The following is a 27,337-nucleotide window of genomic DNA, read 5'->3' on the forward strand; positions in this document are numbered from 1 at the left end:
GAGGGGGTATGGTATTTCAGAAGCGCTGTTTCATTTTAACCTGAAGTGGAATTTTATTTTAAAATACTTTGTATTTGAAACAACTTAAAAGAAGTATGGTCCTTATTAAACCACTGCCCAGTGAAAGCTGCATGCAGACAGTTTCTGTAGACAATTTTTATAGTGAGATGCTTAGTAGAAGTAATATATCTATGTATTTCTGTATTCTGGGTGAGAATGTGCAAACAGAGGTAAACTAGACTAGTACTTTTCTATCTTCCACACTTTACTTTTCTCATATTCTATCAAATAATCAAGATTCCAAATTGTTATAAACAAAATGCATAAGTTTTCAGTGACATTTATGTTTATTATTGATCTACTGTCATATTAGTATTTACAAGAAGTTTGAGAACTTAATTCCATGCCTTAACTGGCAGAGATGTATATTCCATTTTACAGAATACCTATCAGGTGTAAAATTCTTGATCTTGTCTGCAGAATTTATCGTACATCCCTAATTATAAAGGTAAATTGGAAATAAGGGAATCTTTATTTTCCAAATCTAAAGATTGGGGGGGGGGGGAGTGTTCTGCTGAGTTGGAACACATTGAACATTTAGGGACTTAGAAGAAGTAAAATACCTACTGATAAAAAACTTATATGCAACTATGTTAAATAACACATTATAAAAAACAATTTTATTTGAGAATACATCGTTTGTTTTCCTTTCTGACTTTGTATTAAGCGATATTATTTAGTCTCTTGACTTGCAGACTTGGCACCAGTCATCACAGATCCAATTTTTGCATCATCTACCACAGTTTTTCAGGGGTCACTCTTCTCACTTCCATTTGCATTAAAGAGAAATAGAACACCATGTTTCCTCTGATGCTTTTCATAATAAATGTTATCCCAAACCGTACGTGTCGGTTTAAATAACATGAAGATAATTGCCTCCCTCAATTGTACCTGGACTGATATATGTTTGATTGGTAAAAATCAGTCTGCATGTATTTTAAAGGTATGCTATTTTTAAAGGTGATATTTGAGAGGCTTGCACAATAGAATTGAGGTAGTTGCCATTGTAAACTAGCTATTCCCAGGAATAACTACCAAGCTCAAGTGAAATGTCTTGGTCAGAATTTATAACATTCCCGTAGGGTGAGTCTCCCCACCCGTGGTGTGCTGGTAAACGCTGAGGGAGTTTGGCAGTGAGGGAGGAGTGCAAAGCCTAACTTGTACAACTTTCCAATTTCCAGTGTATAAATACTCCTACTGGGGCCAATTTTACGCGACCAGTGTGAGGTCAACCGCCTTGCAAACGTTGTGAGATTTTAACAGTGGACTCTCCTCAGCCGCTGCGAGCCGGCTGCAGCGTGGAGATCTTCGCGAAGGTCGACAGCCCTAGAGAAGTGTCCCAGTGAGGCTGGGGGTCGAGCGTTAATGAACGGGTTGGAGACGGCTCGCTAGAAATTGATCGGACATGCGTATCCCACAGAGCATTTCGGAAACAAGACTGGGAGACGACGTTTCCAAGGTCATCAGCTTAGATGAGAGGGGGGAGGCCACGGAGAGCGTGTGCTCTCTTGAGGAGACCGTGTCTGGCAGCCATGTGTGCTGTCAAGACGGAACAAAGAACAGCAGGACATGGAAGGACAGAGAACAGTGGAGGGAGAAGCTGTGCAGGTTTGGAGAGAGCATGAAGGAAAAGAATGGGATTCAGTTGTGTCGACAAGCTGAGGGACCCAGTACACAAGGGTGAAGTGAGGAAGTCCTGTGGGGGAGAGGCAGTCTGGGTGGCCTGCTCGGGACAGGTGATCTTTTGTACTGAGATTAAGGAGTGCGGATGGGCCAAGCAAGCCAAGGCAGCGAGCAGAGACGATCTTCAGAAAAATCCTGTCAGAAGAATGTTAAGTGCGAGAGGGGAGAGGGATGGAGTGACTGCTTGTAGAAGAAACAAAATCGGGGCCTGCCCCGCTTTGGGGTGAAAGTCTAGGAGAGACTGAATGTGTTTCTGGTGGAGGTAGAGGAGCAGGGCCTGGCTGGAAATTTCTTGAAGGAATGAGTAAGTGTGTACATAAATGAGCACGCAGGAGGTGTTGGCTTTCAGAGGAAAGGGGATCCGTTTTTCCTTCACACAAGAGGGAAAGAGGCGAAGGTGGGTGGAGGGTGTGAAGGAGCTGATTAGAATCCTCTCAGAGGGGTGGGCGGAGGCCGGATGGACTGGGTGCCCCGAGGGTGGCAGGTGGAGCTGTTGGAGATGACTGGCGCTGGGCAGGATAGGGCTCCCATGTGAGCCGCAGCAGCGGAGCCTAGCCCTGGAAGGCTGGGGTCAGACTCCTGCTCTCCTGTCCTGGCCCCGGTTCTGCCCGCCCTATGGGCTGGGCCAGGCGTTTCTCCTCCCTGCACCTCATTCTTCCCTCAGAAAAATGGGGGAGCACAGTGATTCTCAGCGCCTGAGGCTACCCTGAAGATTAAACTCATTAAGGTATTTAAAGTTCTGAGAGCACTAAGCACTAAAAACTAACTTACAGAAACAACAGCCGGTATTTATGGGCTGGGGAGAGGGAATAGCCCAGGAGTGATCGATCAGCACCGTGCTTCTCCAGCCTGAATGAGCATATGAATCCCCTGAAGCTCCTGCTAAAGGGAATTCTGATTTAATGGTTTGGAGTGGGGCCCGATTCAGCCTTTCTAATAAAGCTCCCGGTGGTGCTGCTGCTGCAAGTGCAGGAGCCACACCTTGAGGGGCAGGGCTGTGGCCGTCCTGACACCCCGCCTAGGAGTGGCCAGCCACCATCTCTCTTGGCACTGGGCACATGGCTAGTCTCCCATTTGCTCAGGACTGAAGGCTGGGTATTTGGACCGAGCCCCTCGGATTTCCACCCAGGTGTGATTTGTCCAGGGAGGGGGCAGGGGCGAGGGGTATGGTAAGTGCAGCACAAGCAGAGTCAGCTGTGGGCTCCAGACCTTCTAAGATGGGGGTGAAGCCAGGAGGGCTAAGGGAAGAGGCGAGGCAGGGCCGAGGGCCAGAGAGCATGGTGAGGCCGGGAAGTAGGCTTGGGACGGAACTGTCAGGTCGTAGGATGTAATGTCAGAGTAGAAGACAGAAGGACAGTAAAATATTTCCTGCTGAAAACGTAGTCTAATTTTATTTATTTAGTTTTAAAGACTGTGTTTATTTATTTGACAGAGAGAGAGAAAGTAATCAGAGTGTTAGAGGGAGAAGGAGAAGGAGGCTCCCTGCTCAGAGCCTCAATCCCAGAACCCCGGGATCATGACCCAAGCCAAAGGCAGGTGTTTAACAGACTGAGCCACCCAGGTGCCCCTAATTTTGTTTTTTATTTTTGGTAATTTGGAAGGCTTTTTGTTTCCTTGGCAGCACCTCAAAGGTGTTATAAACCACAATTAATTAGAAACATTTTTAATTCTTCTGGTCAGTAGAATGCCTGATAAGGGAAATGTTACTGGGTATTTTGCTTTCTACCATGTCCGGGTCACTCAGGTTCAGGCTGTGGTCAGGCTGTAAACAGGTGGAGAAGTGGAACACAGGATTTCTATCGATGGAGAAATCATTCCGAGGAGACTTTGAAATCCTGCCTCTAGGGAGATGTTAATGTAGTCGTGGGAGCCGCTGGCAGGTGCCTTGGAAAGAGGGGCCATGCAGGATTGGACAAATGCCGCTAAATTTTGGCCAGTACTCCTTTGGGTCACATTTGTTCTTTGTTATAGAAAGGCACTTGAACTTCTAACATCTTCAACACCCTGTCTAGATGGCTCATCTGCTGACTGTCTTCTTCTATCTATCCTTCATACCTTTTTTCCTGTTCTGGTATCAGGGGCCGGGAGTCAACGTGACATGTTGTGCAGAGACCTTGGGTCGTGGATATTTCTCGAAAGCTCGTGTTGAGAGGGTCACCACTGAAAACACTAGACCACTCCGGGGACTTCCCCGTGTTCTGCCATTCCCTGTTCCTGCCTGCTTCATCCTGGCTCGACATCAGCAGTAGCTCAGGAGGCACATTGTTTCTCTGTCTGTCTGTACCTGACTTGTTTCCTGGTGGGAATCCAAACTTTGGTTCATTTTTTAAAATGGATTTTCATAAAGATGGGGTTTCAAGAAAGGAAGGAAAATAACAAATCAATGGAACTGCTCAACCGTATTTTATGCCCAGTCTTGGGAATAAATGTTACTGCATGCAGAACTTTGTCTAACCTCTCTGTTGGACCTGAGGAATTTGTGGACTCATGACTGAGCTCCTTTCTCTGAGAAGCATTCGATTCTTTTTCTAAATCCCCAGCTACCACTTCTTGGCTTTACTCAGTGGTGAATTTGTTTAGCTGAATGAGAGCGATGCAACAATCACCCCCATCTTTGTCGTGGTAGGCGATGGGGAAGGACGGAAGCCTTTACGCATCTTTGTTTTGAAGTTTTTTTTATTTTGTAGCGTATTCACCAGTTCCTAAATAAGAACCCTGTTTGTTAAACTATGTGAAACTTACTTGCTTGAACTTTGGAAGGTGGAAGTTGTTTCCCAGAGTCCCTGCAAACCCCCTTCAGGGATGTCACTTTGCGGAATTGCTTTGTGGTCTTTTCAGTGGAGGTCAGTGTCCCATAAATACACGGTGAAACCCGGGTTTCAAATTATACTGCATGTTCTTTTCCTTCCTGTAAACGACAAGGATGTCCTTAACAGATCTGTATTCTTATTCTCGTGACTCCTCTACCAATATTTTCTGCCACCTAGGTTTTATAATGTTTTTGTCTTAATTTCTACATTTATTTGTTCAGTATTTATTACTTAAAGGCCCACGCCACCATTTCTTTCAGTGCCTGAGGCTATAATCTTAGACATGTTGCTTTATCTTTCTCTCTCCCAGCGAGTAAAACTAGGAGGGAGACAGCCACGGTTCTAAAATAAAATAGAAGGTGGCCATTTTACTGTCTGTGGTTGGATCCTGCCTGTAGAGACAAAACCCGCCGATCTTGTAAGCAGAGGAAAAGGAGCATAAAGGAAATTTTAGGATGTGAAGATGCACTATCTCTAGTGTCAGAGATTTCCTTGGTGTACTCTCTTAAGTTTTAGTACTTGAAGAATACTAATTCACCAGCCATGCTTGTTTTTTTTGCAGTTTTGGTAAAGGTATTGTTCTGGGGGGCCCGGCTGGCTCAGTGGTTTAAAGCCTCTGCCTTCGGCTCAGGTCATGATCTCAGGGTCCTGGGATCGAGCCCCGCATCAGGCTCTCTGCTCCATAGGGAGCCTGCTTCCCCCTCTCTCTCTTCCTGCCTGTCCACCTACTTGAATCTCTGTCAACTAAATGAATAAAATCTTAAAAAAAAAAAAAAAAAAGTAGAGTTCTGTTTCTGATACAGTTCTCCTTGTTTTCTCACTTCCTAGTTAATAGTATGCTTTGTAATAGACATTCTTTTAATGTAGTCATTAAACGGTGTTTTCTCTTTTGATATAGTCATTATAGTCATTAACACAGATTTTCCTTTGCTATCATCAGGATTAGTATTGCTAAGAAAATAATTTTATTGTATATGTCAACAGAAAATTATTTCTCTTCAGGCACCTGGGTGGCCCAGTTGGTTGAGGATCAGACTCTGGGTTTCCACTAGAGACATGATCTTGGGGTCTTGGGATCGAGCCCCACATAAGGCTTTGTGCTCAGCGTGGAGTCTGCTTGGGATTCTCTCTCCCCTCCCTCTGCCCCTTGTCTGCATGCACTCTCTCTCTGAAATAAATCTTTAAAAAAAAAAAAGAAAGAAAAGAAAGAAAAAGAAAAGGAATTATTTTTCCTTCCTCTATCCATTTCTTTTTTTTAAAGATTTATTTATTCATTTGACAGAGAGATCACAAGTAGGCAGAGAGGCAGGCAGAGAGAGAGGGGGGAAGCAGGGTCCCTCCTGAGCAGAGAGCCCCATGCTGGGCTCCATCTGAGGACCCTGAGATCATGACCTGAGCCGAAGGCAGAGGCTTAACCCACTGAGCCACCCAGGTGCCCCTCTGTCCATTTCTTTATAGTTTTAAAGAGCAGTCTGTTCTGAATGTCTCGAAGGCATTTCAGCATTTTTTCCCTACACTACTTTGCCAGCATCTATTAGCACATTAAAATCACTACCATTAGGTCTTTTCCAATGATTCAAAAAATGTAAACGGAAAAAAAAATCTTCTCTCCATTTTGGAATGGAGAGAAGATTTTTTTTTTTAATTGAGTATAATTGTTTGTAGTGATGAATAAGAGTTTCTTATTTTTTAACTTTCCGTGTTGGGGTTCAGATCTTCTAGACCAAATGCTCAGGCTTGTTTTTACAGGTTCCATGCAATAATGTCTTTAAGTCATACCCAACCCCGACTCTGTGTTAATTTTGAATTGACATTAACTGAACATGTATGTAAATACTTAACTTTACATTTAAGGACTGTGGTATTTCCCTAGGATTAATGAAGCTCCCACAATATAACTAGCTAGTTTCTATTATGGAAAATTGTGTTTTCTTCCCATTATAGTCTTTCAGAGTCTTCAAAGGATGTTTTTAGATGACTTCAGTTTCACAGTCATCATTCGATGGTGTAAGTCCCACTTTTATTTTTTTTTTTAAAGATTTTATTTATTTACTTGACAGAGAGAGACTCAGCGAGAAAGGAAGCACAGGCTGGGAGAGGGAGAAGCAGGCTTCTCCAATGCGAGCTCGATCCCGGTACCCTAGGATCATGACCTGAGCCAAAGGCAGATGCTCAATGACTGAGCCATTGAGGCGCCCCTGAGTCTCACATTTATTTTTTTTTAAAGATTTTTATTTATTTATTTGACAGAGAGAGATCACAAGTAGGCAGAGTAGCAGACGACAGAGAGATAGAGAGATAGAGAGGAGGAAGCAGGCTCCCCGCTGAGCAGAGAGCCCGATGTGGGACTCCATCCCAGGACACTGAGATCATGACCTGAGCCGAAGGCAGAGGCTTTAACCCACTGAGCCACCCAGGCGTCCCCTGAGTCTCACATTTGAATGGGAATCTGAAGGCTCTTTTTCTTCCTTTAACTTTGTCCTTATGACCCGGTGATCGTCAGTCATGTTCTGGACCTTCATTTCCTCATCTGTAAAATGAGGGGGTGAGAACTAGACCGTCTCCAAGGTCCCTTTCCCCTTGAAGTTTCTCCAAATCAGTGGATCCTGGCTCTTATGTTCACATGTTCATCTGCTACATTGCTTTGTTTAATTATGTCTGAGTCCATTTTTTTTTTTTTTTAAGACAAATTACTTTGGTCAGAGACTCATCATTCTCAGTCACCCTGTCCTTTTAAAAAGTTTTGCTTTTTCACCCACACCAGGCATTGGGAAAGCATACTCCTGAATCACATCTCTACCCTAGTTCAAAAAATTTTTGAAATTCTTGCAGAAGACTGGTATAAACTGTTTAGATGATCTGGCATGGTTGCTGATTATCTTGCTCTGTTTCTAGCAATCCCCCAAGTCTCAAAAGTGTTACAAGGTGTGTTAAGAATAGTCTGATGCTGTTTTGTTTTGCTCAGGTAGGCTGAGCAGAATCCTGGGAAAACAAGTGTAATATCAGGTTTTGAAAAAGAGCAAGATAGCAATAGAAGCGTATTTGCTTTTTTTGGGGTATAAGTTTTAGATCGCTGATACACCCCTGGATTCCTTTGCTTCATTAAGTTGCCTGACTCCCCTGCTTCCCCTCTGTCAGCAGTCTGTTGCTCGCTTGCATTTCCTTAGGCAATCTTGAAGCCGGCCACATGGCCTTTAATGTGTAGTAGTTAATGACGTGTTAACTGAAGCAAAAGTGAACGATGGGTTTGATCCCGATGGCTGATGTGCGTGGTGTTCGTCCAAAATATTTTGTTCTTCATGTGTGTAGTGATGTATTTCAGGAACACAATAGCTTCAGAAAGAGGACAAGTATGGGAGTTTGGAGACTGTGTGGTCTTTCTGAGTACTGATCGCCATCCCTGAATTCATAGCCAGTTAGGGTGTGCTCGGGGTAGGGGTGCGCTGCGTGACCCAAGCTGCAGTCCCAGTGAGCTCTGTTCATGTTCCACCAGTGAGAATCGGGCCGGTGTGTTTTGCCTCAGGTGAGAAGAGTTCCTGGGTCAAGCGGTCACCTTCATAAAACCGAGGACGGTGACTGGGAGTGGAGTGACGACGAGATGGACGAGAAAAGTGAAGAGGGGAAGGCAGCTTTTTCTCAAGAAAAGGTAAGGGACATGGATGGTGGCGAGCTAACCTGTGCACGTTTTATTTTTGTGGCATTTTGTGCGTGCGTGTATTAATGGATCTGCAATTGCTTTACAGTCACGAAGAGTAAAAGAAGAAAACTCAGAGGTGAGTGGTGGTTATTTATTTAAAACTTTTTTTGCCCACTCACCCTTGCTCCCCCTTCCCGCCTCCACTGCCTCTTGCGGGTCAAAGTGTGACCCATTTGGGGGAAAAGACTTCAAAATTTTGTTCTTGTGGAGTAGCAGAAAAGAAAAGGCACGTCCCGATTCTGTCTGAGTTACTTCTGGGCTTTGTAAATTGGGGCAGGTGATTTTACTCTTTGAGCCTCAGTTTCCTTCTCTGTCAGATGGTCATGATCATCCTACTTTTAAATTGCTCTGAGGTTTGAGGAAATCATGCACATAAATGCTAACTGGGTGCTCAACTTAGGATTCTGTTGATCTCAACTCTTCATATTACCGTCCTTTAGAAAACACAGTAGGCACACTGGCAGACTCTCTTCTTAGATTTTTTTAGTTTACAATAAAGCAGATATAAAATAGTTGGAAACTTGACATTGAATCTGTTGGTCTTGGCTTTGCAATCTCCTGGGTTGCTTAGTAGGCAAGGAACACTCCTCAGCTTCCCTTTGAGAACTGGTCATCTTTTGATTAACTTTACTTCCTCCATCTGGTTAATTATCCTAATGCCTTAATGATGACTAGAGTTCAAAAGACTTGGCTACTTCTAGAGAAAATTTGAGCATATTAAAATAGCTCCAAATATTTTACAGACCTAGTAATTAATATGTGCCTTGATAAATTCTCATTAAGAAAACAGAAGACTTTAGGTTACAAATGATATCCACCCCAACTTTTTTTTTTTTTTTTTAATTAGACATTTCATTTTGATGTAGGGAGGTAAATCTTCCATTCCACCACAAGGGGCAGTAGCCAGCCGACCCTTCTGAGAAGTGCCCATGGGAGGGGCAAGCCATGGCTTCCCAGCATTCTCTCCTCCCTCTGGTTTCTTCTTTCTTTCTGCCACTCCAGTACGCCTTCCCTAGGGATTTTTGAGACTGCCTGCCTCCCACTGTTACCTGTCCTTCAGTTCCTGTTTCTTCCTATGTTTATCGTAGGGATTAATCTTTTCATTTTGTACATAAAATAATAAGCTTCATCAAAGAAGTTATTTATCCCTCTCTGTTTCAAGCCACGGTGATGAGCTCCCATCACTCACTGGCTACCCACTGGCTTCACATGTGTGCTGGTTTTTAGAATGATCGTAACTGGGTGTCATGCACTCTGCTCTCTCCCTGCCTACTTTCCTGTTTTATCCACAGTGAAGTGCAGAGTCAAGGTTTTTCATCTGTTTCCTAGAGTGTCTCTAACTATGTCCATCCTGCTTAGAAATAGAACAAAATAATGTGATTCAAGTAGCAGCATGACGCAGAAAGCATTTGTATTGGTTCACTATGGGATGTCTTTATTGCAACGTATCCATCAAACCCTGCCTTTCCTAGTGCAGACTAATGGGTGTGGGTCTTTCCTCTTGAGGATTTAAGTTTATTGGGACACTGTCCTTCTCTGTGCTAGAGGAACTTGCTCTGGTAACTGTGCTGATATTTGGCTATTAATAGTATCTTTTTGGCAAGAATATCATTCTGCATAGATAGGGGAGAGTAACAGATAGCATGCTGTCAGTTAATCATCGGTTGCTATCGACCTTCTTGGGTGGGATTTGAAAGTCTTTGGCATTTCTCTGTGTTTCCACTCCTTTGATTTCCCAGAGGCATATGTCTGTTCCCATGCTGGTTTATAATTAAGGAACACATAGATAGCCTTATTTTTGAGGGTTCATGTCTTTGAATGTAAACACTTGTGCCACATTTTAGGAATAATCAGCCCCACCTACTATTTTGCATAGCTTTTCAGGCCAGTTGTTTTGTTTTGTTTTTCAAGGTTGGCATCGCAGTATCTTGAGCTGTGTTAAGTGCAGCTACAATGGTGGTTCTTCTAGCCTTTGAACTTTTTTTTTTTTTAAAGATTTTATTTATTTGACAGACAGAGCTCACAAGTAGGCAGAGAGGCAGGCAGAGAGGAGGAAGCAGGCTCCCTGCTGAGCAGAGAGCCCAGTGTGGGGCTCGATCCCAGGACCCTGGGATCATGACCTGAGCCGAAGGCAGAGGCTTAACCCACTGAGCCACGCAGGCGCCCCTAGCCTTTGAACTTTTAATTAAAGTAGCTCCCTGACTTGCCACTTGCCTGAATTCACTTTTTGCAAGTGAAGCAAAAGTATTTATCTATTACAAGAGGAATTAGAATTGTTGAATGTGTAAGTAGGCAACACACACACACACACAATGCACACTGTTTTAGTAGGTTTTAGGGATACATCAGTGAGGAAAAAAACCATGAAATCCCCGTTCCTGTGGTGCTTATATTTTGACGGGAGCCAATAGACAATAAGCAACAGCCTTTATAAATCAATTTGTGGTTTGTTACAATGGAATAGGAGCAATGGGGAAAAAAAAATAGTGGGTGGGAAGTACAGGGATGTGGTAGGGGGTTTTATAATTTAAAATTATAAAACCCCCTACCACATCCCTGTACTTCCCACCCACTATTTAATAAATAACCAGGTTATTTAATAAATTATTTATTAAATTAAATTTATTAAATTATACAACCTGGCTGATCAGAGTAGGTGTTATTGAAAGGGACACAAAGTCTTAATAAAATTCTTCGTACGGAAGACTTAAGTAGAAAAACTCAAAGAACTGCTTTTATTTTGTTACCCCTCTCATCCCGTGTCTGACAGAAGCCTGCAGTATTTTCTTCCAGAATTTTTTTTCTGCTCATTTATATACAAATATGTAAATAAGGAAATCTATATCCTATTGACAATGTGAATGGGATTATAAACACCATAAACTTATTATTTTTTTTAAGCTTATTTTTTATTCAAGTATAGTTGACATGATGTTACATTCGTTTCAGGTGGACAACATAGTGACCCCACCAAAATGTTTTTTTTGGTTTTTGCAACTTGTATTCTATCTTGGAAATCTTCCCATATTAGTTATTGTGTAGATCTGCCTCTGGTTTTTAACTGCCCGGTTTTATTCCTCTGGGTGGATTGAAATGGTTTATTTAACCATTAACTTCTTGGTGAGCATTGAGGTTAGGATGATAAACTGCATTCCACTCACATTTTGTGCAACTTGACAGTTGCACATGTCAAGGGGCACATGTGCAACTGAAGTAAGGAATTAAAAGAACTGTGATTACTTCATTTGACAAAATCTGATTTTGAATTTTTAATAGCTGCTACCTGAAGCTAAACCCCTTAAATATCTCATATTTCTGTTTGTCAGTTGTATCTAAATAAAGCTGAGAATAAAAAAGCAGTGGCAATTTACAGAGCCTCTGACAGTGTACCTTATACTGTTAAACATCTTTTAGGATGAAAATGCTTATCTGTGCCAAATGGTACATTTAAATGCCTGTGTTTACATTTTAATAAGCTTTTCAAGAATGCTTGTCATTTAAATTGCAGTTTATTTACTTGACTAGAAGCCACTAGAAGATGGGGCTGGTATTTTATTCATATTTGTGCTCCCGTTGCTTCTAGTAGAACCTCTGTACACGTTCCTTGGTGACATGAATACCCATACACTGAAATGGACATTAAACAAGTGCCTAAAAAGGTGTATCGTATTTGTGGGTGGGTCAGAGGTGAGGGTAAAGTAATCAGAAGATGTTATGTAATTGAGCTGAAGTTCAGAGACAGGAGTCCTACTTGGTAGTTCCACCTTCAGACAGAGTAAGAGGCTCCAATAAAGGGGGGAGCGTTTTAGATGCTTATTTGTAAAGGGCTGTTTGGCTCCCCTGGGACATATAAGGCAGAATGTTCAGGTATTACAGCATTCGCTGGAGAAGGAGGTCAGGGTGGGATGTTTGGTAGAGTGGCCGTGGTAAGATGTGCCTGGTACTCAGCCATGTTTGGAAATCCTCTTAAATCCAAGAGAATTTCCAGTGAAACCTGTAAAGTGCCCGAGTTATACCACTTGTCTTGAGATTTCATAGCCAAACCCATAGTAAAATTGGTCCTTCTATGTTCCTAACCTGATGTTTTTAGAAATAGCCTTGCAAAGTATTAACTACAACCTACTAGTAATTCATAGTTTGTAGTAAATAGGTAATTCATGCTCATTTCATTGATTTATTATAATATTCCACTTGGATGGTAGAAGTCGGTGGTAACTTAAAGCTGACTATATTGTTAGTGTAACTGTAGTATTAATAATGAAGTTAATTGAGCAAATATTTCATCTGTGCCTGATTTTTTACATGAAGGAGTATTAGGTACTGTGGCATTGTGAGAATTATACAAAAGCAAGGCAGAGAGCCTGCTTTCTGGAAGCTTATCTCTTTGGAGATTGGGGTTAGGAAAGATATTTGCAAGACTGGTTTCCTTAGGTGGGGTTTCCTAGCATGTATGCCATCCTGTGTTATAGCCCTGCAATTGCACTCCTGGGTATTTACCCCAAAGATACAGATGTAGTGAAAAGAAGGGCCATCTGTACCCCAATGTTGATAGCAGCAATGTCTACGGTCGCCAAACTGTGGAAAGAACCAAGAAGCCCTTCAACGGATGAATGGATAAGGAAGATGTGGTCCATATACACTATGGAGTATTATGCCTCCATCAGAAAGGATGAATACCCAACTTTTGTAGCAACATGGACGGGACTGGAAGAGATTATGCTGAGTGAAATAAGTCAAGCAGAGAGAGTCAGTTATCATGGTTTCACTTATTTGTGGAGCATAACAAATAGCATGGAGGACATGGGAAGTTAGGAGAAGGGAGTTGGGGGAAATTGGAAGGGGAAGTGAGAGACTATGGACTCTGAAAAATAATCTGAGGGGTTTGAAGTGGTGGGGGGGTGGGAGGTTGGGGGAACCAGGAGGTGGGTATTAGAGAGGGCATGGATTGCATGGAGTACTGGGTGTAGTGCAAAAACAATGAATACTGTTATGCTGAAAATAAATTAAAAAAAAAAAACATACTGAAAAAAAAAACCTTTCAACTATTACCTCATTATTGATCTTTTTGACCAGTGATTTGGGAATCTGTTTTTGTCAGATTCTGAAAATAATCAATACATGTCTTATAATTTTTAAATCCATTTTGCTTTACATCTTAATTTTCTGTATGAAAGTAAAATTGCCTTTATCTTTACATTCCTACCTTCTTTGGGTTTCCTTTAAACGAGGGAGATATTTGCTAAGGCTTCTACTAAAGAAGCTTCTTTTTACAGAAGCCCCTCTGTTGAGCATGAAAACAAATGGTTTGCAGCCTTGGCTCCACATCAGAAAAACCGAAAGCTTTAAAAATGCAGATGCCTGGAACTAGCCCTCACATCATGATTTGGGAGTTGGGGATGATGTCCAGGCAACCCGGATTTGAAGGAAACTGCCCATGTGGTTCTGATACGTGGCTAGGATCAGGAACCACTGGCTGGGAAAACCACATCACTTGCTCTGAATCCAGAAGTCTACACTGAATCCAGGAAAGTTGTGTGCTCAAAATTTCTGAAAATTTGTTTTAAATGTCAGAAATCTCAAGAAAGCAAAAAGAGAGGGAGAGAAGAAGAAAAACCATGAAAGAGGTTTCAGAAACTTCTTAGAGAAATTGTCCTGATTTAATCAAGGTCCTGGAGCCAGGGGAAGGCTTGTTGACCAAGGTCATGAGAGCTAGACTGAGGGATTTCATTACAGAATCTAGAGGAGGTTAATTGTGAAAATGTTCTGTTTCCCGACTCCGGTATTTTGTTCTGAGGAGAAAATAAATTGGGTGTGGATTTTGGCTGAGTTAATTTTACTGGAGATTAGTCACAATGCAAAAGCTAAATTTATTGCTTGCGCTTACTCATTGTGATTGCCTGATTGTTAGAACTGCCGTTAGCTTTTTTAGTGTACTTCTGAGGACCTCGTGGTTTCCAAATGCCTGTCCGCTCTTATACATATTTGTCTTATATCCATTTGTAGATGGAGGCAAAGATACGATTTCTCCAAATTTATTATGCTTGGTTTTGTCACCACAGACGGCTTTGACTCCATACTTCCCTACCACCATTTTCTAAAAGATGTTCGTATTTCCAGTGACTGGCTTTCTGACTTTTTGTCGTAAATGTTAGATTTGTCATCAGAAATCTTCTGTATTTCTGAACATAAACCTATTTTGCAATAATTTCATATTTCGAAGAAAGTGGCAAAGATAATGCGAAGCTCCATCCACCCTTCACCTGCTGTGCCCTTCTGTGTGAGCCTGGTACAGCTGTCACAACAGAAGCGGAAGTGCTATCTTACCGTCAGCTGAACCTCAGACTGTGTTCATATTTCACTAGTCTGTCCACTAATAACCTTTATTTCGTTCCCAGGCTCCAATCCAGGATAACACGCTGCTTTTAGTTAGCCACAGTAATTTTAAAAATAGAAAAGAAGATTAGAACTCTGTGGGAAATTAGCAGACACTGTCCCTTTCTTTTCTCTATTCTGGGATCTTTCTCTCTCTTTCACCCAGTATCTGTTCTTCTCTTCCCCTCCTATGAAAACCCCCATTTTCTCAAATGTGCTTCTTAAAACAAACTTTTAAAAGCAACCAACCAAACAAAAAAATTCCAATAAGCAAATTTATATTACACCGTGATCACACTTGCCTAATATGTTAGTTTTCTTGTAAGTTTTTGTATTTAAAAATGTATGCTCATATTGGTGAAATTTGGGTGACTGGAATTGGCTGCCAAGGAAGATGTTTTGCACGGGAAACTTCGCTCCCCATCACTCCTGTGCATCTCTGCATGTTTTCCTGAGCAATTCCCTGTATAGCTTGTGTACTGGTGAGAGCTAGAGGCTGGTCCCTTCACTACCTACAGGGTAATGTACCTGTGGAGTGAGGTTGCACAGGGTCCTTGGGGATCCAGCCCCCCATTAACTAGCTCTCCATTCTGATGATAGCCCAGGAATAAGGAAGCAGGGCAGGAGAGGGGACCTCCCTAGGAGAAAGAGAAGTTTTCATCTCTAGTAACTGCCATTAAGGTTTTTCAGTTTAAAGTAGTCTTTTGACTAGAGGTAGAATATTCTCTAAGTGCTAACGTGGGTTTTGGTTGCATCTCAAACCTTACTTCAGATCTGGGTTCAGTCAGCCTGAAGGACTCTTTCCAAGAGATCATTTGGTATAAGCCCAGGTTCTCTGGCTGGTTAAAGAATACAGGTTGTTTGTTCTTCTTACACATTTCCCCCCAACATTTTACTATGAAAATTTTCAAATATATAGCAACACTAAAAGTACTTTACAGTGAACATCCACATACACATAGTAGATCCTACCATTACTATACTTTGTCAGTCCATCAGTCCATCTTCATTTTTGATGCATTTCAAAGTAAATTACAGACAGTAGTAGACTTCCTCCTATTACTTCATTACTAACCTAGTTATTTTGAGGAAGCCCAGAGAAGAAGAATTTTATTTCTTAAACTTTAGAAAACTTGCTGCAAAAAATTTCTGATGACTTCTCATTATTTTAGAATTGATAGTAGTTTTAAAAAATAATATATATTCATCATTTCATTGCTGTTCCTCTTCTAGTTTTTTGTTTTGTTTTGTTTTTGGTCTTTCTAGTTTTGTTTGAGGGCAGAGTTCACAGAAGTAAGGCTTGAGGGAAAAACACTTTTGGTATCACATTAGGATTGGATTTCCATCTCGAGGGAAAATAATAACCTATTGCTTTGGCTTTTCTTTTGGGGAAGCGTGTCTTAAAAGTCCAACTATCTTTATGTGTTTTTTAAATCCAGTGAAAAAAAAATTGTTTCAAGTAATGATTAAAGTTCAAGTCATGGTTAAATGTTACTTATCCTAACATCCTTTCAGTGGGGACTTTTAACTTGAGGCGAAATTCTGTGACAAGAAGAGATGGTCCTAGAGCATCTCTCTGCTATCAGATTTAAACTATCAAATAGTCCCTGCATTTTCACTTTAGCTCGGTGATTCTCTGAAAGCATAATGATCACCCAGGGTGCTTGTTGAAGATATACATTCTCTCTCGTCTCTGTGAAATTCTGAATCCTAGGCTAGGCAGGGCCCAGAAATCTTTACCATGTGTCCTAGGTGATTCCAATGAAGGTTGTCAAAGATCACATTTTGATGCAAAAAAACAGCTTAAAATTACGTATGCAAAATTGTCTCTGATAATCGGGACTTGGTGTAAGCATGCTGACCTTACTGTCTCATTTTGGTTTCCTTAAGTGCTGTAATGGTGCCTCTCTTAACAGATGGCGGTGAATGCCAGCAGTATACCCGAGCAGATACAGTCCCTCTCAGTGCAGGACTCTCAGGTATGTTTCTCCACCAGTCATTTACATTTGAGATGATTTGTAGACCTAGTTTTAGAAAAAAAAAACACACACACACAACATTTTCGGGAGATAGACAGTTTCAGGGCAGTCTATCAAAATCGGGGGCTTGTAAACTCTCTTTTTTTAAATAGGTATGGAGAAAAGAGTACTGTTACTCTTGACCATGATTTTCAGGACTTCCAACCTTTAAATGATAGGTTCAAGAGCAAGGATTGATTACCACACTGCTTCTGAAATTGTGGGTACTGTGTGAAATAAGAAAAGGAAAGAAAATGACTCCCCATTCTGTTAGATGCTCGCCACAAAACCGTAGAGTTAATTGATAGTTTTTCCTTTTTGGTTCTCAGTTGGATTTCTACAACCTGTTTTCATAATTCTTTTATCATGGAAGTTTATGGGCCAATTTATCTCTACAAGTTGCCTTGTAAAAATAAAAGTCCAGGGACTGTGGAATGCATCTATATTGAAAGTTACATGATGGAAAATATGAGCCATGAGTCAGGTTGGGTGCTGAGCAACACAGGGGAGGGACATGGTCATAGGAAAAGGGTGCAGGCCCCCATTCTGGTTTTGCTATATAATTAATAGGCAAGCCTTTTTGCTCTCAAAATTGTCATACTATCAAGCACCACCAGCCTTGGTATCAAAATTTATCCCCCCCAGATCTCCATATTCACCGATAAATTCATTTTCATTCTTTTCTTCCTGATATATGTTTTCTGAAAGCGGCTGTAAACCGAGGAGAGAGTGATAGGATTTTATGGTTGCAGGAAGCCTGTTTGAGGTCAGACATCTAGTCCTTGACCCTTATTTTATAGCTGAGGAAGCACAGACTTGCAGAGGTTAAGTGGCTCACGCAAGATTATAGAACTGGTTAGAGGAAGAGCTGAGATTCAGTTTAGGTCCTTTTCTCTGCATCAGGCAACTTAGTAAACAACTTGAGATAAATCATGAGGACTGGTTCAATGACAAAAGGCAAGTCAGGAGTAATAATTTGTCCAAAGGTGAATAGAATAAGGGAACCAGGAAAGGGGATTAGGATAACGAGTGTTATATAACACATTGTAGTTGTCTAAGTCATTTTCATATATATTATTTGTTCTTCCAGCAAACTTTGGACACTGGTATTATCCCCATTTTGGAAGTGGGAAATAGGTTTGCTCAGGTTGCACATCTGGTCAGTGGCAAAGCCAAGTCTTGACCCGAAATCTCTTTTTCGACTATAGCAGGAAGGTCTACTCATGTCCAGGGTTCTGTAGGGGTAGGGAGGGGAGGTGGAGGAGAGGCATTTGTGGTTGATGCTGTATATTTAAAGAACTAGGTTATAGGTGAGAAAGGCAGGGAAGATCTCTGCCAGATCCCACTTTCCTCTGCCTCCTGATGTTTAAGGTGCTGGCCTTTGTGCATCACCAAATCCCAGTGGGTCCAGACAATGGCTGAGCTTGCGGGATGCTGCTTTAAGATGGCTGACCCTTCTTCTTTGGACTTACTCATACCATCCTTGTTCATAGGACCCACCCTACAGCCAAGGTTTTCTAGTGAAAACAATTTGGCGGGGATGGGAATTAGGCATCATTCCAACCTTCACATAGAGCTCGTTATGTGGCCAAACAGGACCTGCCGCGTGTAAAGACCTAGTCTGCAAATTTTCAGAAAGAAAGGGTCATGTGAGTCAAGGGATATTATGATTTTATTTATTTGTTTTTTGCGGTTTTGTTTTCCAAGGGCCTACCCAATGCCAGCGAAGACTATAGAGAAGCTTCTTGTGCTGTGAACCTCGTTTTAAGATTAAGGTAAATACTACCGTTTAGTTTATATTGCTTTTCCTATAGTACAGTATTCTTCCCTCCTTCATTAAGTTTTCATAATATTAGCATAAAATAAGATTGTTAAGTTATTTTATTTCACCAAACAGCTAGTGTGTATGCTGTATGCCCGGACTAATTGCTCTTTTTCTAATTGCTTACTACAAAGAATAAGAAAGCACCAGATGAGTGTGTCTGCAGGCTCAGTATACCCTTCATTAAGTTTTTTTTTTTTCCCTTTTGCCTTTCCTTTCTTGGGCATTTTTCCCTTTTTGAAAAAAAAAATAAAACAAAAAAAACTTTACAATGTAAGATCACAGTAAGAGATTTTTAATGAGTTTCTTTCACACTTCGGCAGTCAGTCTGACAGAAATAAACCATGCTTGTTCTACAAGTTGCCTGTTCAGAACATTTTTCAGTGGCAGGTTTGATCAGCTACTGTGGAGAAATGACAGATGTATTTTGAAAGAAGCCTCAGTCGTCTAGGAAATGGATACAAATGTGGGGCCTGACAGTGTCAACTTTGTGTCTAGTGAGTGAAGGTTCTTTCTGTTTCATGGATTTCTAAACCGTAAGGCCCATCTTCCTGAGTATTCTTTGTTAAGAAGATGGTGTCTGAAGACATACTCGCTTCCACGTAATTATAAACAGCTTCAGTCACCAGGTCAATCAGGATACTGTCACGTTTCTGAAGGTGCTTTTAAAATAAGTTACACATATGTTCTCCTTTGACAATTAAACAGATAAAACACATGGCTGATGGACCTTTTTCTGAGCCGTGGCTATAAAAAGCGGATTCATTTTCAAGGTTAGTTTCCAGCCATCTGAGTTAGTGTAGTCTGTCAGGGTAGATAGTCGTTGGCATAATCACCCCTCACTTCGGACAGTCATTTGCAATCTGCGGTGTGTTTTCACATGCTCACTGGGGGAATGGCACGGCAAGCTTTGGTGTGATTTAATTCAGAGATGGTTCCCGGTTAAGAAGTGGAATGATTACAGAGACCATTTTCCTTGTATTTGAAAGTAGCCTTGATCATGGTTCATAATTATGCATATTTAGTGATCTCTGAAGAATGAAATAGCCCCTTCCTTTCTCGTTTGACTTTGGAACCAGATACTACTTTTGTTTATTTTTCACTTGTTCATATATTCTTTCCACCAATATTTGTGATAAAACCACTGGGCCGGTCTCTGAGTTTGCTCCTGAGATACAGTCATGAGTGAGACCGTGGTGGATAGTGTCCAGCCCACTTGAGTGCGCAGTGTTGGGCATGACCTTGAGCGTCCCATCATCCAGTCTCCTACTTGATATATCCAGTAATTTTTTTCTTTTGTGGTGTGCTGGATATCTACCTCACCTCTGTGCGTACTGGAGTGAATCGCTCCTGTGATAACAAAACGCTGTTTTTTGGTTCGCCTTCTTCCTTGAGATCCAACTGATCTTCCTGTTCTGGGTTCCAGTTCTGACCCGTAGAGCAGATACCAGGTTGTCTGGATTACACTCTTCGGAGAGTGTTTTAAAACATGTACATATTCCTGAGCCTTACCTCCAGAGACTGTTTTGCTGTAGGTCCTAGAACGATACAGAAGTACATCCTCTTGTCTTTCTGAGAGCCATTTGTATTTTTTTTTTTTAAAGATTTTATTTATTAATTTGACAGAGAGAAATCACAAGTAGACAGAGAGGCAGCCAGAGAGAGAGAGAGGGAAGCAGGCTCTCTGCCAAGCAGAGAGCCCGATGCGGGACTCGATCCCAGGACTCTGAGATCATGACCTGAGCTGAAGGCAGCGGCTTAACCCACTGAGCCACCCAGGCGCCCCAGAGCCATTTGTATTTTTATGGGTTCCTTCTTCCTAGGAAAAACAGCACAAGTAGCCTTGCTTCTCGTCCTCTGGTTCTGTATCCTTGTAATCTTAGCTGTTCACCTTTATTGACAGCTAGTAGGCACTTACCTTTGTTACCTTGTTCCTCATGGGCCTGGGTGGTTCCCTGGGTTTGCGGCACAGATCTTTGGTCCTACATATCTCCTACCTTCAGAAAAGCTCAGAAACCATGTGTAGTGTCCCATCTATCTGTACACACATGCATACACGAACATGCTCTGTATTTTGAAAATCACAAGGAATATGAATATATTAAAGAGTTTAAGATGTTCTGCAGGGAAGGAGCATACGTTGGTTTACTCTAAAAACCCACGTGGCCTCAGCACTCTCTTCATGGAACCGTTTTCCAGTTTTATGTTGTAGCCCCCATATTTAAATGCAGGCCTCCAGATGTGGCCTTGGCAGGCTGGAATACAATAGTGAGATTCTGTGATTTTTCTTTTTCCTTTTCTGTTTACACTCTGTATTTCCCCTAAGTCAGCCTAAATTTCCACTGCCTTTTGAAATAGCCATGCACCTTGGTGACCGATCTAGCATGACCTAACAGGCAAACAAGGCCTCTGACTTCATTATTTCCACTTGAAGGGCTATCAAGCCTAATTTGAACTGCAGCTTGTGTTGTAAAACTCATTCCGTACGTCTTAACATTTGTCACTGTAAGAGTGAACCTGTTGGTTTTGACCCATTGCTTGCCTCCTCCCCCGCACCAGTCCGTATTTCACTCATGATTGTCAGTGCAGCATATTAGTTATCATGTTTGGACATATGTCAGTTGTCCATCTGATGAGCCTGTCTTTTACGTCTTTATCTACAACACTGATTTAACGTGTTCAGCAGTTCAAATAGAACAGAGACTTCTGGCCTCTGTTCAAAACCAATCACTTTCTGCATGGATTTTAATAATCAGTATTTTTTGGTATGGTGGCTCAACCAGAAACAAATCCTATTGACTTTACTGCTTTTTGATGGACATTTAGCTAACTACTCAGAGGGGTATCATAAAAGGACCCATTAAAAATGTTACTGAAATGGACAAATCAATGATTTTTTTTTCCCCTGACTCTAACCGCCTAGAAGCACTTCCAAAAAATAGAAATTAATTTTAATATTACTTTTGGTGAATATATGTTCATGCCTAATTGTGAAAATATCTTATGTCCTTAAATGTTTTCAAGGTACTCATTTAAACCAGTTTTTTTCATATTTGAGAACTCAGGAATCTCTCCAAATACATAGTTGGTTTCCTCTAATGGCAATACTTGTACTTTGAGAATTATCCTTTTAAAATTTAAAACTAAACGTTAAATGCTGTTACATTTTTGGGGTCTGACATAACCTGTGCTTACATAAATGTAAGCAGCATGTGTATTCATTCTCTCTGGAAATATTTATTGAGCACTTGCTACATGCATGGTGCCATTCTGGCTGCTGTGAGGCAACAATGGAAAAAAACAAAGGACGAATTTAAATTTCTTACCTTCTAGGAAGGCTTTCTAGAGGCCAGGAGAGGAAATACTCAGATATTCATATGACTTACATGAAAAATCAAGTTCTCTAAAGGAAAATCTGTATCAGGAGCATAGGAAGTACAGGGGTGCTATTCTGTATTAAAGAAGGCATCATAGATTTCTACTGTTGTGTAATAAGTTAGTGCAGATTTCAGGGCTCATAACAAAAGCCATTTATTCGCTCTGTTTCTGTAGGTCAGCAGTCTGGGCCCGGCTTAGATTGGCTCTCTGCTGTGTCTCACACCAGTGCAATTAAGGCCTGCTCATCTGGAGCTTGTGGTCTTCTTCCAGCTAATTTGAGTGTTGGCAGAAGTCAGTGCCTGGCAGATGTGGACTGAGGTTTTTGGTGCCTACAGGCCACTGGCCACACACGCAGTTCAAATAGGGCTTTGCCTTTTTTTCAAGGGTAGGGAAAGGTTTCTCACTGGATTAAGCCAGTTCCATCTACATTAATCTCTCTTTTTATTAAGTCAAAGTCAACTGCTTTGGAACTTTAATTATACCCACAAAATCCCTTTACCTTTGCTGTATCAAGTAACCTAATCTCGGGAGTGACAACCCATCATCTTTAAAGGTCTCGCTCACACCCGGGGAAGAGGATCATGCAGAGCTTGTATACCAGAGGACAGCGGTATTGGAGGCATCCTAGAATTCTGCCTGCCACAAAGGGGATCTCTAAATAAAGTAGTATTTGAGCAGACACCTGACAGATGTGAAGAATCAAGCCATGAGATTGTTTGCAGCAAGAGAGTTCCAGGCAGAGCAAACAATGATTGCAAAGATTCTGAGATGGAAGCATGTTCGAAGCAATTTTAAAAACAGCCAGGGAAACAGTGTGACCAAAGGGGTAGGAGACCAGGTCAGAGAGTTAGCAGGGGCTGAATCCTTTAGGGCCGTGTAGCCTGTGGTGAGGACTTTGGGCTTCAGTGTTAGTAGGTGGAAAACCATTGGAAATTTGTGAGCATAGCTGAGTTACATTTTCAAAACACTGTGATTGACTTAGGGAGCATACACCATCCAGGAACCATTTAAGGTGGAAGCTCAGAGCCCTTTGCCAGGCAGTTGCAGCCAGGCAGAGAGCTATGATGTGATGGACCAGGCCAGGGAATAATGGAGGTGACATGTAATTACTGAATTCTGGGGATGCCTGGGTGGCTCAGTCGGTTAAGGCACTGCCTTCTGCTCAGGTCGCGATCCCAGTGTCCTGGGATAGGGTCCCGCATCAGGCTCCTTGCTTGGCAGGGAGCCTGCTTCTCTCTCTACCTCTGCCTGCTTGTGCACTCTCTTTCTCTCTCAATCTGCCGAATAAATAAATAAATAAATAAAATCTTTTTAAAAAAGTAAATCATTATTGAATTCTGGACAGAGAAGAGAACTCAAAGATTACTTAAGATCTGGGCCTGAAAATGTGGATGAATTGGGAGGTCCAGGTTTGGGTGGAATCGAGAATTCAGTGCCAGAAGTGGTGAGCTTTGGTTATCTCGTGGACGTGTGTGTAATGTCCAGCAGGCTTTCGGTTGCACCTGTGTAGATTTCACAAGAGATCCAGTTCTGGGCTAGAGGTATTAATTTGAGAACTGTTGGCGCATATGGTATTTAAAGCTGTGAAATTAAATGAAATTACCTAGGAGTGAATGAAGACAAGTCATCTGGCGCACTCTCAGGTGGTACATGGATGCAGAGTGATCAACGGATCGGTGAGGAGAGGCCGGTGAGGAGAGGCCGGTGAGGAGAGGCTGGTGAGGTAGAGGAGAGAATGGCGGTCCGGTAAACCAAACAGAGGAAGTGTCTCAGGAAAGGAGGAGTAAAAAGCTGCAGCCGTTGCTGTTAATCAAGACAGTGGGAACTAAGAACTCACACTGTATTTAGCAAAATTCAGCACATTCTTGACCATGGCAAGAGTTGTTTTGGTGGAGTGCTGGGGACAGAATCCTGACTGAACTGGGTTCGGGACAGAGTGGCAAGAGCGAACGCGAGACAGCAAGAACAGATTACTTGTTAGTACGGATAACGTAACAGAAAGTCACTCTCCAGGGTGGCAGAGGGACGGGGAGATAGCCCAGTGAAAATACAGGGCGAAGGGAATCCTTTTTAAAAAGGCGTTGTGTGTAAGTTAATGGGAAGGAAACCTGGAATGAGGGAGGGGATATGGTAAGACTGCTGTCCTCAGGTGGGTCGGACGGGATGACACCCAGGCATACATGCAGGTGCCAGCCTTACTCAGAAGGGTCCCCCATTGGACAGGGCAGCCACCATGATGGAAGGGCGGGCAGGCTGACGTGCAAGGACATTGATGGGTTTGGATATGGGAAGGCAGAAGTCCTCTTTTGGTGTTTATATTTCCTCATAAAATAAGGACTGTGATCCGTTGAATGTGAGAAAGGGAAAGATATTTGAGGTTTGAGAGGTGGAGGAAATTGTGTAGGGAAGCTGGAGAGTAAATTTACCAGGGAAATGTGGTGAGATGAGCAAGTTGTCCCAGTGATCCCCTGAGGCTAGTGATTGTGGCTATAAAGTGGAGCTGGTAGCTTGATCCCTGAAATGGACTTATCTTGATGTCCCAGCATATAAATCTGTGTGCATGTGTGTGATTGTAATTGGCACAGAAACACAATGCTTAAAAACATTCTTAGAGGAGTCTATGAACACACCTATAAGAGGAGTCTGTGAATTACTGTTTAAATCATAAACAAATGTGGCCCATGGACTTGTCCTCTGTGATCTCCTGTGTACAAGGGGCCGTCACCTACCCTCCTATTTCACCACAGTCCTCCCTCGCAGGTCCAGCTTCCTTCTCTTAGAAACCTCCAAAGTTCCACGTTCCTCAAGTATCAGCCTGGACATCCAGGGCTGGTCCCCGCCATACGATTTCTTCATTCCCCATTCCCTGTTTGAAATTTACTCGAGATCATTTGTTCCCTCTCTGGGCCCAGATAAACTACCTCTTAAACCAGCCTGTGTGAGAGGAAGCTGGAAGGTTGTTTTGGCCAGTGTTTATCAGGTGAGAGAATCCTTGCCTTCCTCTCTTGTACCCTTCTCATTCCTTCCACACCAAGACTCTGATATATGCGTGTACCTACATATGTAAATGAACACACAAACACACAAACAGACCCTCACTCTGTCTTTGGGAGCCACTGATCTAGCCAGTGCGTGGCTACTGTGTTAGCAAATAGTGTGCTTATCCTTACTCACTGTGGCCATCTGGGCATGAGGTTTACGTGTCTTGTGCCCCACTGGCTAGTGGGGAGAGACTTGAGTTTAAGCAGGTGTCTCCTCAGTCCTTTACTAATGCTGTACGGGTAGCCGCCCGCTTACCTCTTGGAAAAGGTCATCCTGACTTTCTTTTTGACATAGCATTTTATAGACCTACCTGCTAAGACTCTGGCTTCCTTCTCCCTCTTCCCACCTCCAGCCCCAAAAGGCCAGCTAAGCCTCCCCTTCATCCTGTAAGTAGGAAACTGGGAGATATTTTACTTCTCAAGATGTCACATTCTATAAGAAAAGACAAATACAGGTGGTTACAATCATGTATTTGTTTCTCCGTTCATTTCTGGTGGTTGTAGACAAAAGACTGAAGAGGCAAAGGCTTATTTGTTCCTTGAAAAAATACACTGTTGACCTTGTTCTTAAAACTGACCTGCTAAATACAAGGGCTGGAGAAAAAGGGTGAAACCTTAGGTCTCAATGTTAAATGCTGGAGATAGTTAAAAAAGTAGATTTTTCTTTTTCCTTTTGAGTACTTTTATGCAAAGGTTTTCTTGCCAATTGTATATATGGTAATGTCATCTGTGTTACAAAAAAAAACTTGAGTATCAAGGTACAGCATAAGGAAATCCTCTTAAAGACGTCTCGGAGAAAGATGTTAAGTGGGCCATCTCATAATTCATATACTGTCAATAGATGGTACTATCATTTCTAATTTCAGTTGAACATTGTACAAATATTTTGCCTTTTGTAGATTTTTCATAAAACGGAATAGTCATGTGTTTGACATAAAACATATGTTTCCAAGAACCAGGCTCAGCGATTTGGAAAAATGATAAACTTATCAGTTAAATTGTTAATTCCTTGGTGTAGATGCTGTTCATACTTTGACAGCTCAGCCCTATGGATTACAGTTAAAGTTTTGCTTTTGTAATAGTCCACCAATGCACCCATAATGATTTTACCTTGTTATTAGGTAGAAATGTCATTACACCTTGATGGGCTAATTAAGACCCCAACAAAACTACTTTCCTGCTTGTAGGAAAAGGTGATCTCTAGAAAATGATTTTTATTTCAGTAAAAATCCTTTAGCATGACAATATTGCCTAATGTGACTTACTATTTTCGTTTCTCTATTAAAAGATGAACTTGAGCTATTGCTATAGACTTAGTAAACCATAATTTCATAAAGAAAGCTGAAGCTGATAAAAACAGTGTTGATCACTGTTTCAGCACCTATATGTCTGAATTCTAATTCCATGTTATCATCATTCTAGAGAAATTAGAATTCTTAAATGGTTCTTTAGCCTGTAAAATCAGGTTAATTGCATAGGTTTTACTAGTCAAGTGGTTGGGAGGCTTGATTAATTTTTCCCCAGAAGGTTAGACAATGTGGGTATGGTATTCAGTGTGGCAGTGCTTTCAGGTACACTCCCTCCTCCCCCCAACAAACTGCCTATTTATGGCCTTCTTTGCTCAAGGCTTTGTTGAAAATCCAAAGATGAATAAGACAGGGTTTCTGCACTCACAGAGCTTACCGTGTGGACAGAGAGATCAGACCCCACTCAAATGACTCTAACACAAGGTAGAAAGTGATAAAGGCAATAAGACAGATGAGAAGATGAGCTATGGGTAGTTAAAGGAAGGCAAGACCACTTTTGTCTGAGTGTTATCTTTGTTTTACTTGTTCCCGTGGTTACCAGTGTTTGTTTTTTAGCATCCATATTTTGAGAAGAGTAAGAGTTAGGTTGAATCCAGGGGTAATGTCAGGCTGTGGTCTTCCGAAAGGGCCTTATCAGACTTAAGTTATTTCTGCCAAGACCACGTTGGTGGTTTAGCAGAGTGGTATGAATTAATTCGTGGGCACCAAGTTATTTGCTCTTTAATAGTAAAAATATTTTGACATTACTTACTTTTTTGGAATGTTCTCTTTTGGTAAATTCCTTTCCTCTGAAAATTGGAGTCATTGTCACACATCTTGGCTTTATTGTCAGTGAGATCGTTCAGAAAGATGAAGATCCTACTATGTGCCGGGCACTGGGATAAGTGCTGTTTGTGCTTTGTCTTCTTTATCGTCATAAAACCTCCATGACATCAATCCTGTTGTGACTGACCTTTCACAGACGAAAAGATTAAGGTGCAGAGTCATGGGGGTGATTTGTCTAATACTACACAGTGCAGAAGCAGTAGACTGGGCCTTGAAAACTTAGGACTTTTCAACACAGTCTGTGCTCTTCCCCACTTGACGCCATGGCCAGGCTCTATTCAGTTCCATTTTGAGTGCACTTAGGATGGTTGCATTCACCTGTCT

At 41.8% G+C, this 27,337-nt stretch overlaps 1 protein-coding gene across 2 annotated transcripts in view; it reads left to right on the forward strand.

Annotated features, from left to right (window-relative positions):
* STK39 (serine/threonine kinase 39) overlaps positions 1 to 27,337 on the forward strand; it is a 297,979-nt gene that overhangs the window by 163,707 nt on the left and 106,935 nt on the right. Inside the window, exons 11-14 of one of the 2 annotated variants that reach the window (XM_045066931.1) lie at positions 8,077 to 8,199; positions 8,297 to 8,326; positions 16,539 to 16,601; positions 18,348 to 18,415. In XM_045066931.1, coding sequence (XP_044922866.1) covers positions 8,077 to 8,199; positions 8,297 to 8,326; positions 16,539 to 16,601; positions 18,348 to 18,415 — 284 coding nt within the window. The remainder of the gene's footprint in view (positions 1 to 8,076; positions 8,200 to 8,296; positions 8,327 to 16,538; positions 16,602 to 18,347; positions 18,416 to 27,337) is intronic. The other variant, XM_045066932.1, reaches the window with a different exon arrangement.

This window comes from Mustela putorius, unplaced genomic scaffold (assembly GCF_011764305.1).
Source record: "Mustela putorius furo isolate JIRA1106 unplaced genomic scaffold, ASM1176430v1.1 tig00003869_pilon_pilon_pilon, whole genome shotgun sequence".
NCBI classification, from domain to species: domain Eukaryota; kingdom Metazoa; phylum Chordata; class Mammalia; order Carnivora; family Mustelidae; genus Mustela; species Mustela putorius.